Source organism: Aethalodelphis obliquidens, unplaced genomic scaffold, assembly GCF_003676395.1.
Source record: "Aethalodelphis obliquidens isolate GAN/ISIS:26980383/991018 unplaced genomic scaffold, ASM367639v1 scaffold7, whole genome shotgun sequence".
Classification (NCBI taxonomy): domain Eukaryota; kingdom Metazoa; phylum Chordata; class Mammalia; order Artiodactyla; family Delphinidae; genus Aethalodelphis; species Aethalodelphis obliquidens.
The window spans coordinates 67,725,345-67,742,305 of NW_020837951.1; the positions used below are offsets into that span (position 1 = coordinate 67,725,345).

At 39.2% G+C, this 16,961-nt stretch overlaps 2 protein-coding genes and 1 non-coding gene across 4 annotated transcripts in view; 1 reads left to right on the top strand and 2 right to left on the bottom strand.

The window, feature by feature from the left end:
- Positions 1 to 731: 731 nt before the first annotated feature.
- RRAGA (Ras related GTP binding A) lies at positions 732 to 2,555 on the top strand. Its single transcript, XM_027105932.1, has one exon. It carries the CDS (start codon positions 1,184 to 1,186, stop codon positions 2,123 to 2,125), a length of 942 nt encoding a protein of 313 aa, XP_026961733.1. The 5' UTR covers positions 732 to 1,183; the 3' UTR covers positions 2,126 to 2,555.
- Positions 2,556 to 6,903: 4,348 nt separating this feature from the next.
- HAUS6 (HAUS augmin like complex subunit 6) overlaps positions 6,904 to 16,961 on the bottom strand; it is a 40,753-nt gene continuing 30,695 nt past the window's right edge. For both annotated transcript variants that reach the window (XM_027105931.1, XM_027105930.1), the window contains 5 exons: positions 14,984 to 15,050; positions 14,496 to 14,672; positions 12,558 to 12,693; positions 9,619 to 10,665; positions 6,904 to 7,612 (listed from right to left, as the gene is read on the bottom strand). In XM_027105931.1, coding sequence (XP_026961732.1) covers positions 7,518 to 7,612; positions 9,619 to 10,665; positions 12,558 to 12,693; positions 14,496 to 14,672; positions 14,984 to 15,050 — 1,522 coding nt within the window. In that variant the 3' untranslated portion in view covers positions 6,904 to 7,517. The remainder of the gene's footprint in view (positions 7,613 to 9,618; positions 10,666 to 12,557; positions 12,694 to 14,495; positions 14,673 to 14,983; positions 15,051 to 16,961) is intronic.
- On the bottom strand, positions 15,133 to 15,266 carry LOC113620304 (small Cajal body-specific RNA 8). The gene has a single exon (XR_003432746.1).

A 16,961-nucleotide genomic window follows, 5' to 3' on the forward strand; every position in this document is an offset into this window, starting at 1 on the left:
CCTACAACATGATGACTATAGTTAACACTGTATTGAATACTGGAAGTAGATTTCAAGTGCTCTCACCACATACACACACAAAACTGGTAACTATACAAGATAGGTTAGCTTGACTGTAATCATTTCACTGTGTATGGACTGTGTATTCACTGTGTATGATGGACACCTTAAATATATACAATTTATATTTTAAAAATAAATTGCACTTCATTATGTAATAGACGTGTAACTTGGTAGAGTTACCTAACCCCTGTAAGCTTCCATTTACTGACTTGAAAATGAGGTTATTTATTCATAGGGTTATTGTGAGTAGTAAGTAATGTTCTATATTAGAGTTTCCTCAAGCTTTGGAATTCTGATTATAAATCCCAAAGTCTGAGACTACCGAGAAAGAAGGTGTAAGAAAGGAACTTGCTTCCAAGTGGAAAAAGCACTACCTGGGAGTTAGGATATCTCCGGGGAGGGATTCACCACCATTCAGCTGTGTAGCAATGGGCAATCACTTACTTCTGAACATCTGTACAGTTTTTATCTCCCCTGTCCTTGTACTGAGTAAACCAGGGAATCTGAGGAGGCCTAACTGGGCGGAGAAGTTAAGCCTTCTTCGGCTTTTCCCTGTCTGCTGCTCAGGCCTAAAACCACGCAACAGCACACCGCGCTCTTCAAGCGCGTAGTGGTGTGCTGGGGTTTTTTCGGCCACGAGATGGCAGCATTCTCCCAACCGCCCACACGTACAATTTGCAACCGTAGGCCCCGTTTAAATAGCAGAACACAACACCAGATTCCTGGGTTCACCTTCCATTTTCTCTTTCGGGTGGGCCCTGCTGCGTTTCGTTAAAAGAGCGGCTTATCAAAGCTCGTTGTGCAGCGAAGGCCGAGACCGCGGGTTCTCGCGAGATCGCCGCCGGAAGTGGGTGGCAGCGGAGACGCAGAGGCTCTCCTCTCCGGAAGGCGAGCGTTTCTCCGTAGCGGTTGCAGCGGTTTACCCCACGGCGCTCTGCCCTGAGAAAGAGCTCACTGGTCGCCGCCTTCCCAGCGCCGAGCTCGCACCTTCGGCTTCTCCGGCTGCACAGCTGCACGGCCCGGCCGTCGGAGCCCCCGCAAGCCTCGGCCCCTCCCTCCCTCCGACTCGCTGCAGTTAGGCCGCGCCCTGAGGCCCAGTCCGCGGCAGCTCCGGCGGGTGATGCCAAATACAGCCATGAAGAAAAAGGTGCTGTTGATGGGGAAGAGCGGGTCGGGGAAGACCAGCATGAGGTCCATTATCTTTGCCAATTACATCGCTCGTGACACCCGGCGCCTGGGTGCCACCATTGATGTGGAGCACTCCCACGTCCGATTTCTGGGCAACCTGGTGCTGAATCTGTGGGACTGTGGCGGTCAGGACACCTTCATGGAAAATTACTTCACCAGCCAGCGAGACAACATCTTCCGTAATGTCGAGGTTCTGATTTACGTGTTCGACGTGGAGAGCCGCGAACTGGAAAAGGACATGCATTATTACCAGTCGTGTCTGGAAGCCATCCTCCAGAACTCTCCTGATGCCAAAATCTTCTGCCTGGTGCACAAAATGGATCTGGTTCAGGAGGATCAGCGTGACCTGATTTTTAAAGAGCGAGAGGAAGACCTGAGGCGTTTGTCTCGCCCGCTGGAGTGTGCCTGTTTTCGAACATCCATCTGGGATGAAACGCTCTACAAAGCCTGGTCCAGTATTGTCTATCAGCTGATTCCCAATGTTCAGCAGCTGGAGATGAACCTCAGGAATTTTGCCCAGATTATTGAGGCCGATGAAGTTCTGCTGTTTGAGAGGGCGACGTTCTTGGTCATTTCCCACTACCAGTGCAAAGAGCAGCGTGACGTCCACCGATTCGAGAAGATCAGCAACATTATTAAGCAGTTCAAGCTGAGCTGCAGTAAATTGGCCGCTTCTTTCCAGAGCATGGAGGTTAGGAATTCTAACTTCGCTGCGTTCATCGACATCTTCACATCAAACACGTACGTGATGGTGGTTATGTCAGATCCGTCGATCCCTTCTGCAGCTACTCTGATCAACATTCGCAATGCCAGGAAACACTTTGAGAAGCTGGAGAGAGTGGATGGTCCCAAGCACAGCCTTCTTATGCGTTGAATATTGCCAAAATGCGCTCTCTGAAAATGCTGAATTGCCTTCCCCCTTTTTCTTTTAATGTTCATAATGTCGTGTGCTTAAAAGTGGGCTTTGAAATGTGTGCTGCTTACTTCTTCCATCCCTTTCTTCCCTTCTCCCCAGTCTTCAAGCCTTGGACGCTATTTACTCAGCTATCCAGTAGAGCTTCAAGATGGCCTTTCTGAAAAGTTGGTATGGTGTTAACACTAAAGTAGGTGGTGGTGTGTGTGTGTGTGTGTTCTGATTACCTGGTTATAATAGATATACACATCAAAGCCTTTACAATATCTTCCTGTATTCCTTACAAGGTTGCAAAGGTGGAATGTTATTTTATCAGCAAGGTATTAAAATGCATTTATAAATTCTTTTTGGCTTCAACCATGAATAAACATTTGCTGTTAGCAATTTAAAATATGGTCTTATTTGAAATAATTTGAAGGTGGTTAATATTAAAGCTATAGATTCTGATTGCCCACAAGTATTGCTTAACTGGTAAGTTTGATTTTGTGATCTTGGCTCCCATCACCTTAACGATGTTTCATAGCAACTGTAGCAGTGTGGTTAAGAGAACGGTCTCGAGCTAGACCACCTGAGCTGAGTTAGTATTCTAGTCCCTTCACTTACTAGCTCTGTGAACTGGGCAAGGTACTTAATTTTACTGTGCTTGTTTCCTCATTTGTAAAATATGGATAAGGATAGCACTACTTTATTGGATTAAGATTAAATTAAAGCAACATGGAAAACATTTAGAATGGTACCTGGCACATACTCAGTAATGTGTCAGCTGTCAATACCACCCACTGAGCCATTCTTCCTCCCCGCTCCCAAATTACTGGATGTGAAGCCTAGCTAAGTATTTAAGCCCTTACTAAATCCCAGGTATTCTTAAATACTTGATGTGCATTTTCTTACTTAATCCTCACAACCTGTGAGGTAGATTACTTTTATCTGTTAATAGATGAGAAAATTGGTATGACCTTATTAAGGTTATACAGCTGAACCTAGGCAGTGTAATTGCAGATCCTCTCCTAACCTCTCCTAACTCTTCATCATAAAAATCCTAGCTTTTTAGCTGTACATTATTCCTTCATATAAATTCCCCAATTTTATAGATTGAGTAAACTGAAGCCAGGAAGTTAAATGACTTCTCAAAGAATAGTGTTTTGCTTTGGGCAAGATCACTTTCCCATCTGTATTTGTCTGGAAATTGGATAATTTTGAATCAGATTCTTAGATTACATACTTTGGGGGAAGAATTCTAAGGTTCCTATTTTGAATTGGCAGTGTGGTATAGTGAAATCAAAAAACAGACCTAAAGTGCCCCGTTACAGCCGCCTCATAGATTGTTTTAAATGAAATCTAGTATCTTAGAGCCAAAACACCTCTGATCAACTCCTCTCACCTCATTTTACAAATGAGGCATTATCTCTATTTACAGACATTAAATATAAGTGATAGGGAATTTCCAAACCTTTATAAAGTTATTTAACATTTATTAAATCCTTTATAGCAGCACCTGTGGATGACAAGATCCCTACCCATGAAGAGCAAGAAGCTGTTCAGATATGTTATTAAACTAGTCTAATTAGGGCCTTTGGCAATAAGCTAGTATAGACTCCAAATGAACTCTGAGGGTATATATGTACTTTTAAAAATCATTTTAAAATACATTTAATAAATCTAGAGCTAGGTGGTATAATACTGAATATTTATTCAAGACTAGTATGTAAAACATTTACAGATAGTCCCATGGAGGACTCACAAATATTTTAAATTCAACATTCACAGTGCGTAACGCAAAAGGTATATCAACTATGTATGTGCAACTTAATGTGAAAGAGAGCTTTACTTTAGCAAATACTTTCTTTACATTAAGGAAAATGTCCTTAAGCCTATCTTCTTTAATTTTAGTATACTCAGAGTAGGGGAAAAACAGGATTTCCTTTTATACAGGTCTCAAGAATTTAAATCAAATTGACTCCATAGATCATGGTTAAGAAACACATGGTAAAGAATGCTTTCAAAATACTTGTATTTTTGTTTTCAATTAAATTCCCCCAAATTGATTTTAACAACCAATAGTCTTTATTCCACTTGATAACATTTTTCATGTTAAGCAACATTATATGCTTGTTGTCTTTAAACATTTAAAACAATTAGAACATAAGGGCATTGTCTAAAGTTTCAAACTGATAGAGAAGTCAGTTTACACACCATCTTATGAATAGTGAATAAAACAAGGTATATTCTGCTGTGAATGTAATGAGAAAAAGTACTCTTACAGCAATAAAGTAGCCCTCCGTCTTTACCATTACTTTAATTCCATCACACAGAGGCAAAGAAAACAATTCCAATACTTCAGTATCTGCTAAGGATGATCTATGGCCCTTGGAGTATATGTATGTGTGGACACACCCCACACACATATCTACGTAAGTATATGTCTGTATGTATTTAATCAATACAACTGGAGAAATCACAACCATGAAAAAATACAATAAAAGCAATAAATGAAAAATACTAAGTGAATAAAAGTTAACATAAGCCATAGGAAATTTCAGAGAAGGGACAGTCCCAGGGATAAGAGATTAAGACTTCAAGGTGAAAGTGAGATTTGTTCTGAACCCTAAAGGACAAACTATAACTGAAAGGCTGGGAGATGAAGGTAGGATATTCCAGCTTCAGAACTGTGCATTAAGATTTTTAAAGACACATGCCCACCAAAGCATTTCAGTTAAAAAAAAGGTGGGGGGGAGATCATAGTGGAAGAGGGAAAAGAGGAATCTATGAAGGAGACCTTATATGCCTTTAAATTTGAACTCACTTCTGGAATTAACAATGAACCATTAATGGAATTTTAAACAAAGAAGTGATATGGTCAAAGCAGTCCCTTAAGGTCAAAAGGCAGGTAATGCAGGCAATATTGGATAAGGAAGAGGAGTCATAATCAAAATGGTTTAGGAGAAAGTGACAGATTTAATATACTTTTGTTTATACTACTGGCATACAAAGGACAGGGAAGAATGCCAAAAACTCTCAGCCTTTCACAGGTGTGACTCAACAACGATGTGGTTTTTTTAAATCTATTAATATCCAAAGATATTTTGGTCTTGTGATTCCCATTAATTCAGGGCCCACACTTATTGATGAACTTCAGCTTCCTTATCAGAGAGCTCATATCTCTAAAGCAGAATGTAATAGTGTACCTAGCTTCTTTAAGATACCCCAGGGCTAAATGTGAATCTCTATCCACTAGCAGTGGCTCTCAAGCTATTTATTGAGCCTAAGAATTACCAGGGCAGCTATTTAAAATGCAGATTTCTAATCCTCACTTTAGACCTACAGAATATATGTTTTTTTAAGATGTATTCCAGGTAATTCCTCAAGTCCATCTTAGACAAGTCATTTAAGCTCCCTAGCTTCGGTATCATTACCTGTAAAATAGGTACAATATCACTATCTTACAGAAGTATAAGACTTAAATGATATATTAAGTATCCAGGAATAGCTCTGGCCCTTTGTAGATGCTAATACCTTCTCCTTAGCATGTTAATTTTGGATTTACCAATATTAGGTTTCTTAAGACTAGAGGACAGTTTCCCAGTAGACTTAGAGAGTCCCTATTTGTTCTGTTAACTAATAAAAGGATATGGCACCTTAGGAGAAGCTTTTCTCTTCCTCTTTCTTTTCCACTGCAAAGAAGGCAGTTATTTGTGCTTTTCTTCTGTCTTTTCTCACAAAAAAAGACTGGCCTTCAAACTTGGATCAAACAAGCAACAGAGAAAGTAAGCCAAAATGAGTGAAGAAAGATGAAGTATTAAGCCCATCCACTTCCAGAACTCTTCAACTTTTCTCCTCTTCTTGCCAGTTTCTTGGCAAACTGGACAAGGCTGTGATGGTTAAGAGTTGAGGCTAGACACGGGTGCTGTAGGTGCTACCACCCTTCCAGTGTGTGCTTAACAACCTGGTTCGCAGAGGGCAATGGCATGTATTCATCACTTGGATGCTAAAGACAAGCCGTTTTCTTGGCCAGGGGGTCTAACTACATGAGGCAGGACACTGTACAAGAGGCCTCACATCTGACTCCCATTTAGAGTCCAGAAGGCCCACTCCTGCAGCCATATCCTAAATCCTGGCCTTTTAGTTACTTCTAGGAGGTCTTGTTGGTATATTAAGGAAGGAAAATAAGGTCAAATCCTAGCTTCACCACTGACTTAGCTGTGTAACACTGAACAAGTTATTTAACCGCAAATTCAATTTTCTCGTTAATCTGAAGCTATTCTGTAGGCAGTGAGGAACTGATGGTTTTTGAGGAGGAAAGTAACAATCAAAATTAGCTCCCTTAACCTGCTGTATAGCACAGGGAGCTCAGCTTGGTGCCCTGTGATGGCCTAGTTGGGTGGGATGGGGGGTGAGGGGGAGGGAGGTCCAAGAGGGAGGGGATGTGTGTATGAGTATAGCTGATTCACTTCACTGTGCAGCAGAAACTAACACAACATTGTAAAGCAATTATACTCCAATAAAAAAATTTTTTAAAAATTGAAAAAAAAATTAGCTCCCTTCCCCAAAAACAGTGCCCCTCCAAAAAAAACCAAACAGACTAATTTTTTAATTTACACTTTTTCTGTTAAAATAAAAAACTAGAGTTAAATTCTCAAAGTCTAAATTAGACTAAATATAAAACTGCTATACAACCCACTGAATGGATTTATAATGTCCCTCAAAAGTATCTAGTCATCTTCTGCCTTTTTCCTTTTTTCTAAATTCATTCTGCTCCAGTCTTCACTATCATCACATGCACTTTATTCCATCAAACATCATTTTCCAGGATCAACCTACCTGAATAATCATTAAGCCTCTTTAGAGCTTTCCCAAACTTAAACTTTGTCATTTTGATTATACACCCCAAAGCATTACTTTCCTCACTTTTTTTGTTTAGTACCAGAATGTTGTAAAAAGAAACAATAAAAGTTGTATATTTCCCTAAAAAGAAAGATCAGTATATCCAATGGCTATTAAGTTAACCACTTAATAAAACACATTAAAAACTACTCATCCTTATGTTAATTAACTGAAATTAGAACATAATGAATTAGTAAACCTAATACTATGCCATTTCATGCCCACAAGATTATCCAAGAAACCAAAATGGCTTCTCATAACTTGTTTGCTTTCCAAATACTTCACATTTCAACCCCATATCCATACAGAGAGAGAAAATCCAAACATACTCTCCTTACTTAAAATCAGTAGAGAAGGCTAAAAAGCATTATTTAGGACTTTTTTAGACCCTGAAAAAGTTACACTTCCAATGTGTATTTAAATTACAAATGTTTTTATCCTGTGACATTGCTTCAACTTAAGTTCATCATAGTTAAGTTGACTGGGCTACTACTTCATCTTTCAAGTCGGATGGAGATTCTTTGGCATCAAGGCTCTTATTCAAGATTTCTTCTTCTGCAAAATTGACTTCAAAAAGAGAAAAAAGGATAAGCAAACATTATAAAGAAAAAATAGGACAAATTCCAAGTAGTAGCAAATTTCAGTAAAAAGTTCACATGCAAATATGTAACTGCAATAAAATTACCATTATTCTGGGACTTCCCTGGTGGCACAGTGGTTAAGAATCTGCCTGCCAATGCAGGGGACACAGGTTCGTGCCCTGGTCCGGGAATATCCCACATGCCACAGAACAACTAAGCCCGTGCACCACAACTACTGAGCCTGCGCTCTAGAGCCCACGAGCCACAGCTACTGAAGCCCGCACGCATAGAGCCCGTGCTCCGCAATGAGAAGCCACCACAATGAGAAGCCCGTGCACCGCAACAAAAAGTAGCCCCCACTCACCACAACTAGAGAAAGCCCGCGCGCAGCAACAAAGATCCAACTCAGCCAAAAAGAATTTAAAAAAAAAAAAAAAAAAAAAGGTAAGATGGGAGTAGGATGGGCCCTTAATCTACAGGACTGATGTCCTTATAAGAAGGTACACGGAACACAAGGGGAGAATGCCATGTGAAGATGGAGGCAGAAATGTGTTATGCTGCCACAAGCCAGAGAACACCTGGGGGTTATCAGAAGCTAGAAGAATCAAGAAGGATCATCCTCTAGTGCAGAGGTACCCAACCCCCGGGCCGTGGACCACTACCCGTCCGCAGCCTATTAGGAATCAGGCCGCACAGCAGGTGAGTGACAGGCGAGCGAGCAAAGCTTCATCTGCCACTCCCCATCCCTCGCATTACCACCTGAACCTCCCCACCCCCCACCATGGAAAAATTGCCTTCCACGAAACTGGTCCCCAGTGCCAAAAAGGCTGGGGACCGCTGCTCTAGTGGCTTCAGAGGGAACACGGCCATGCCAACACCTTGATTCTCAATCCTAGCCTCCAGAACTTGTTTTCTCCAGAGACAAAAAATTTCTGTTGTCTTCAGCCACCCAGTTTGTGGTACGTCGTTACGGCAGCCCTAGGAAAGTAATACAATGACCTACCTTGTTTTGTCACTGCACCCCCATCAAATTATTTCAAACGAAACCACAGATACTATATTATTTATTTTTTAATTCAAATTTATTTATTTTTTGGCTGTGTTGGGTCTTCGTTGCTGCGCACAGGCTTTTTCTAGTTGTGTCGAGCAGGGGCTACTCTTATCGCTGTGTGTGGGCTTCTCACTGCCGTGGCTTCTCTTGTTGCAGAGCACGGGCTCTAGGTGCATGGCCTTCAGTAGTTGTGGCACATGGGCTCAGTAGCTGTGGCTCGTGGGCTCTAGAGCACAGGCTCTGTAGTTGTGGTGCATGGGCTTAGTTACTCTGCGGCATGTGGAATATTCCTGGCCAGGGAACGAACCTGTGTCTCCTGCATTGGCAGGCAGATTCTCAACCACTGCGCTACGAGGGAAGTCCCACTATATTATAATGATATTTAACATAGCGTTTCTCAACTTTAGAACCACCTTCCATTAGCCAAAAAGATTTTGACAAGGTTTACTTTCAGTAGTTTCTATTACAAAAGCAATAGGTTTCAGGTTTTTGGTTTTGTTTTCCACCCCTGTCCCATACCAATTGTAAGCTAAATCACTAGAAGGGCTTCCCCCTGTTGGCGCAGTGGCTGAGAGTCCGCCTGCCAATGCAGGGGACACGGGTTCGTGCCCCGGTCCGGGAAGATGCCACAGAGCGGCTGGGCCTGTGAGCCATGGCCACTGAGCCTGCGCATCCGGAGCCCGTGCTCCGCAACGGGAGAGGCCACAACAGTGAGAGGCCCGCGTACCGCCAAAAAAAAAAAAAAAAAAAAATCACTAGACATTCTGAAAGTACCCATAAAAATGATGGGTTTACTCTTCTCATCCTAGCTGAAGGAATAAGGAGCATATTTTGTCATATTAACAATAAAGATCATGTAACATTCACTGCATGCTATTTTTAGGAGAAGGTGAGAGAAAACTTCAGCAGGTTAATATGCACATTATCTAGTTAAATCTTACCTGTTAAATTAGGTAGACGTTCTCCAAGACTACATGGTACTGTGGTCCTCAATCTTTGTTCCACTGGAGAAAACTTAATTAGTGGTGAAAGAGACCGTTTTCTTTCACCAAGGGACATGCGTGAAGATGGTTTTGTACAGTCAATGTGCATATCATGAGTGCCCCAAAAGTTAAGCATATCATCAGTTTGCATGTATTGGGAAGTAAGGCTCAATTCTGGTTTGTGTCTTTCAAGTGTTTCAGGATTAGAGAGGCAAATTTCTTCCCTTTGCTTGGGCACAGATTTCTTCAGAGCCTCATATCCACTCCAAGTAGCCTGTAAATTAAAGTCTGATTCTGGAGTATTCTGTCTTCCTCCCACAGCACCTTCTGGGAAAATGCCACTGTGCATAGGGCTATTTGGTTCCAGTTTAAAATTGGCCTCTGTACTACTGGAGCTATTAAGACTTAAGTGACCAACTTCTTCCGGAAGAGTTTCATGTAATATGCCAAAATCACTATCTTTAAAACTGGAACTAATTCCACTTGATATCTGAAAAGAGTTCCATAACATACTTTTATGCATGGAAAGATCTTTGTAAGAAGCTTTCGAGTGGTCTGATATTTTAATATACTCTTCTTCACTGCTACCTATCACATCTCTCCTATTGCCTACAGCAGGGGAGGATGTCTCTATTTGGCTAGTTTCTAAAAACTTGTTCTGTAAAGCTGTACATTCCAAATCTTGCTTACAAATTATGTCCTTATTTAACAAATCTGACACATTCTGTGTTGTTGGTTCACCTATGCAACTGGTTACCACAGGTTTCTGAAGCACACACTTGAGGCAATCTGAAACAACTTTCTCTTCAGGCAAATGAGAATGGCTAGAATCGGACACAGTGGTTGCTGAGAAAAAACTGTCCACGTTAAGCTCTTTTTGATTATGCACCACAGGTAAGGATTCTGGCAATACTTCTCTATGTTCAGTATCCATCTGAATTGGTTCTGCACTTCTGTTATCTTCTATTTTAACAGCTTTTCTCCATGAGCTCCTAATTTCACTTACTGATTAAATGAAGGGGGAAATAACACAAGTTATTAATAAATTCCCAAATAGAACATGCAATTAAACATTTCATTTCTAGTGCTTAAGATAAAACTTCTGACTCAGTACATGTTCATAAATATGCCAGTTGGATGACAAGGCTCCACAATACACCAAAGCCCAACAACATCAAAGAATTCCATCTCCAACTGACCACACACAAAAAATGAAACGTGTTCCTGAAATGTGCATATACTTTCACACAGCACACACAAATCACATGTATTAAAGAGATATTTTCTTAACCATAATTCAAAGAGTCATGTACCACAATATTCATTGCAGCTCTGTTTACAATAGCCAGGACATGGAAGCAACCTAAGTGTCCATCGACAGATGAATGCATAAAGAAGATGTGGCACATATATACAATGGAATATTACTCAGCCATAAAAAGAAATGAAATCGTGTTATCTGTAGTGAGGTGGATGGACCTAGAGTCTGTCATACACAGTGAAGTAAGTCAGAAAGAGAAAATCAAATACCGTATGCTAACACACATATATGGAATCTTAAAAAAAAAAAAATGGTTCTGAAGAACCTAGGGGCAGGACAGGAATAAAGATGCAGACGTAGAGAATGGACTTGAGGACACAGGGAGGGGGAAGAGTAAGCTGGGACGAAATGAGAGAGTGGCATGGACTTATATATACTATCAAATGTAAAATAGATAGCATAGCTAGTGGGAAGCAGCCACACAGCACAGGGAGATCAGCTCGGTGCTTTGTGACCACCTACAGGGGTGGGATAGGGAGGGTGGGAGGGAGACGCAAGAGGGAGGAGATATGGGGATATATGTATATGTATAGCTGATTCACTTTGTTATATAGCAGAAACTAACACACCATTGTAAAGCAATTATACTCCAATAAAGATGTTATTTATAAATAAATAAACAAACAAATAAATGGAAAAAAAGATATTTTCTTGCCCATCTAGGCCAGGGTTTGGCATGCATATATATATATATATTTATTTATATACTTACATATATACAGTATACACACACACACACACACACACACAACACACACTTTTTCTATAAAGGGCCAGATAGTAATACTTCAGGTATTGCAGGCCATCTTATCTGTGGTAACTACTCAGCCACTGTAATGTGAAAGTAGCCATAAACGATATGCTGACAAATGAACAAGGTTGTGTTCAATGCCACTTTATGTACAAAAACACATAGGGTGGGCCAGATTTGGTTTGCAAGATGTAGTTTGCCAACCACCAATCTATACAGTGGCTAGGTTCAACCTGAACTGAATCCATTTAACTTTGGATATGTCATTTCTAGTAGCAAAATGGAAATTATATATCTAATCACTCACCCAGCATGATGTGCCTACATGAAGACAAGAATATCCGAACTTTGCCCACACAATACAGGTTGTAAGAAGAAAGTACTGGGGAGTCTGATTAGCTTGGGAGAGGTAGGTAAGATCTCTGTACAGAGTTTTTGGCTGATGCTGCTGGTTGTTGACTGGAAGAATACAGCCTCCATACTCTATAAATGTTGATCACAGATCAGGTGTGGAGGCAGAGGATATTTCTGAAGTGATCAACTAAAATATTTGCCACGAAAAAGCCAAGTAAAACAACAAAAACAAAACTGTACAGTTCCAGGGCAAAATAATACTGCTGAAGGACTGCCATATAGGTGACAGTGCCCACAGTTGATATTTCAATAAAAGTCCCCCACATGAAAACAAATAGAGCCAATGCCACTAAATTGAAAGATACAGAAAAAAAGTTTTAAAGTGAGTTTCCAAAAGATTTGTCAGACCATGGTTCTAATAGTAGTAATGTCTAAGAAAGAAAATAGTGACAAAAAACATTATTAACTTACTCAAGTTTTCTGGAGTTCGGGGAATTTGATTCCTTGTTAAGAATGGGTTGGAAGCTAGAGAGTCAATTAGTTCCTCTAATATTACTTCTTTTCCTTTAGAAGGCTGTGGTGAATCAGATAAAACTGCCCTTGCAACCTAAAACAGAAAAGAAAAAGTAAAGCAAAAATTACCAAGCCCACTGGTAGAATGCAACAAAGGCCCTGATAAGAACAATAAGCACAAAAATAAACTCAACAATGTAGCTCCCAGGCACTCCATATAGACTCTCCAGGCACAATCCTATTAAGGTGAAATCAAACCCAAACCCTGTTTCCTCCCTTATCTTAAATGGATATCCTGTTACACAGGAGAGAAAAGATAAGAAATCTTTACACTTGGAAAGATTTAGATATAGTTCTGACTGCAGTGATCTGAATTACTATCTGCCACACTTGAGCTTCACAATTCCATATCTGCTAAAATGACTGGTTCTAAAGCATGCAGGTTCTTCTTAATTATAATCCACCGCACAGTAACACCTCTACTAATAAACAGAGTACATTCTGACAACAAACTTCTTTGCCAGAAACCTCATCATCAGACATAAATTAGTGAAAACATAGGGATACATTTCTAAAATAGAGAAAAGAAAGTGTACAATATGGAAATAGCACTCTGTATTAACATTTTAATAAAACCAGAAAGCAAAAAACAAGCAAATTAAAATCTCTGCACCCTGAAATCCTGAAAAAAAGAAACTGCCTACAACCATAATCAAACTGACTCCTCCTCCATAAAAATAGAGGGCTTCTTAGAATTCTAACACTAAATATTCCTTGTCATAAACACTATTAAAGAGAATTAATTTCACTTTACTTTCAGAGTTTTATGAGATTTTAGGGCTCTCCTCTTCCATCCTATCTCATTCCACTGCTACTGTAAATTCTTTTAACCAGAAAATGTGCCTTTCCTCCCGTATCAGGAAAGAAAAAAAGAATGACTAATCATCTTTTCTTTATTATAGAGTCAATCAACTAATACAGAGAAACAACAGAACTTTAGAGATTTAAAAATATTTAGAGACCATGAAACTGGTCCAACTTCCTCAAGTTGCAAACAAGAAAAATGACTGACAGCCAGCTCTCTTATTTGGACAATATTTATTAACTTTTTTCACGATCAAGATAAAGGAGGGAACTCCAATACCTGAATCAATATGCACTAAACCAAACTTTTCTTTCAGTCTCTCAGGAATGTAAAACAGCTGATTTATTTTCTGGCTGTTTCTGTTTCTGGCAGATAATCCAAATTCAAACAATGGGAAATATGTAATAAAAATAACATTAAAGAATGGCCTGACCATTTCATTTGTATAAACCGAGTTCTGTAATACTCAGCAATAGTCGTATTATGTGGTCACTTGCCAGTGAAAAGTAGAAAATTATTAAGGAACAGAGCTGGTTAAGAAAACCAAGATCATAAACAATCATGTATTTATTCACTTTTGAAATATTTAAAAAGCAGAAGGACAAAACCTTCACTTGGTGATAATATACTGTATAGTCTTTGTTCTAAAATTCAAAAAAAGAGGAAGCTCAGCTAAGCAACAGATAACATTCGCAGAGTATTTTAATAAGTATAATCATTGGGTGTATTTATCCAACAATTTATGTAATGGTTAATTCCAAAAATATTATACATGTATTATTTTTATACTTTTGGATAGTTATAGAATGGGACATGGGTTCTAAACCACGGATATAATCTTAACTAAATAAGTTTATTTTATATCTGTTTCTACTTTTGGGGAGGACCAATTCTGCTTTAACCATGATTTTTATTGTCTGTGACCTCCTTCCCAAATTACACCTAATCAATAATTAACTGTACTTCACTTATAATCCCAACACCATTTAGAAAATGACATTTCAGTATACTTATTACAATCTCTTTCTAACCTCTTCTACCAGATGATCTTGCTCTTTTTGGAATGGATCACTTTTTTTAGCTGGCAGAGACCCTCCAAATGCACTACTCTTTGCAATATTTGATGATGAAGAGTCTTCCGCTTCAAATTCTGATGTTTTCTTAGAAACTGTTTCATTTTTCTCTCTAGGAGTCATCAACTTCGTGTCCTGAATAAGATAGACATGTAATGTTAAAACGTTAATAATTGTACCTGATCTTCATTGTACCTGATCTTCATTAATGTTAATCTATAAAAGGTTAACATTATTGTAAAATTAAATGTTCACTGGCACAGTTTAAAAATTCCAGTATTCCCATTTAGAAGTAATAACTAATGTGTAAACAGGAATGGTAGATAATGTGCACATACTAGGAAATGTGAAAATAGAAATTTAATTGGGATATCAACAAAAGTAAAGAATATTTTTATCATATGTGAGTATGGTCAGAATTAATTTTAAATTGTTTTAAAATGTACCTTTTCAAGTAGTGTAACACTGTTTCTATCTGATGGTGAAATGGGCTGCAACAGGAAAGAAGCAGGGCTAAAAGGAAAAAAAATTAATAAATCCAAGTTATGAGTAAGAAAGAATTCCATTCACTTGATGTATTTGAATATTCTAAGGAAACTGTCTGCCCCGTATCTGTCCGTTACGATTTCACTCAATTCGTCCCGGTCATCAAAAGGCAGTTTATTATTCTAGGGAAGTATAGTGACAATTAGAGCAGTATTTCAGCCCAATTTGTGTATCAGCCTCCCAAACTAATGAACATTTTCCTTACCCAGTATGTATTTTAAGTCAACAGCATTTTTTACAAGGGTTGGATGACTTGATGAACACTCAAAAACTTGAGTACAAGGTAAAAACAAATTCAATTAGGGACTTCCCTGGTGGCACAGGGGTTAAGAATCTGTCTGCCAATGCAGGGGACATGGGTTTGATCCCTGGTTCGGGAAGATCCCACGTGCCGCAGAGCAACCAAGCCCGTGCGCCACAACTACTGAAGCCCCTGCACCTAGAGCCCATGCTCTGCAGCAAGAGAAGCTGCCGCAATAAGCCTGCGCACCGCAACAAAGAGTAGCCCCCGCTCGCCGCAACTAGAGAAAGCCCATGCGCAGCAACGAAGACCCAATGCAGCCAAAAATAAACAAATAAAAATAAATAAATTAAAGAAAAAAATTCAATTAACTAGAATCACATTATTACAATGTCCTCAGGCTTCAGACCACAGAAGCACTGTAGCAGAGACTAAGATTCTTTTGATATTTCAGGTCCAAAATCAATTTCTCTTATGCTGAATTTTCTATAGCAAATACATTACACTTACAGTAAAGTCATGAGGTTATTCAATTTGAATTTGCAGCATTCCACACATAGTGTTCCTTAATCTCTTAGATTCTCTTGCCCCTTTTGGTTAACGTGAAAACCTTATGCATCTTTTCACTATAATTACAAAGTAAGTTATTAAATTTTTTAAGCCTTCAAAGTAATGATAACTTTATTTATCTTCATCTTGAAAGTGCCTTCAAATTCAATCATGGATTGGGTCTGCTCACTGACCAAAAGCTTTTCTACTCTAGGTAAAATGGAGGCAGGATTACCACAGAAACCACCTTCAACATCAAGCATGCCAGTGTTTTTCTTTCCGTTCACAGACAGAAAAGTACAAAATTAACAACTTTGCAAATATTTTATATAATAGCAAATATGCCTTTCAAACTTTTTCAAATATGCCCTTCTTGAAATCTACCTTCCAAACATAATTCAAAATCACTGAAATCGCTCAAGTTTCAAATTCGCTTCGACAGGATATAATCTAGATATCTAAGGCAAAAGATTAGTGATTACTATCTAGTGTGATTTTATCCACATTCTTCCCCAAAATTGACGTTAAAATGATCAGAAAGCCCTCTGAAGCAGGGCCAGCAAGCTATGGACCAATGCCATTAAGATGCCACCAAAAGACTGGTGAGCTCCTTGAGGATGATGACTATGTCTTACCAAAGGCTATTCCCAAGTCCTAACACAGTGCCTGGCGCTTGGCAGTGCCACACGATGGATCAATGAATAAATGTCACTTGAAGATGAGGTTCTATAGATGCCACCAAATTTTTCTATCTGAATCATTCTTGCAGAGTCTCATAATAGAGAAAAATGGAACCACATTCTATACCTCCTCTCTCTCGTTTCTGAATTGGCAACATGCTATTAGCCTTGTTAATATCTCAATTCAAGTCAACTTCAAAGCAGCCCTGGCTCAGTCCTTACTCTCTACCCACTTGCCAGGCCAAAACTGAGGCCCATGAAATCCAGATAAAAAGGGTATTGATCCCACTGTGGAAATTAACCCTAAAAGCACTACCAAAAGAAAAAAGACATGCTTTTTATAGCAGCAAAAATTTTGAGGAAAACCTAAAGTCTAAAAATAAATGAAATGTTAAAAAGCTATTTTAA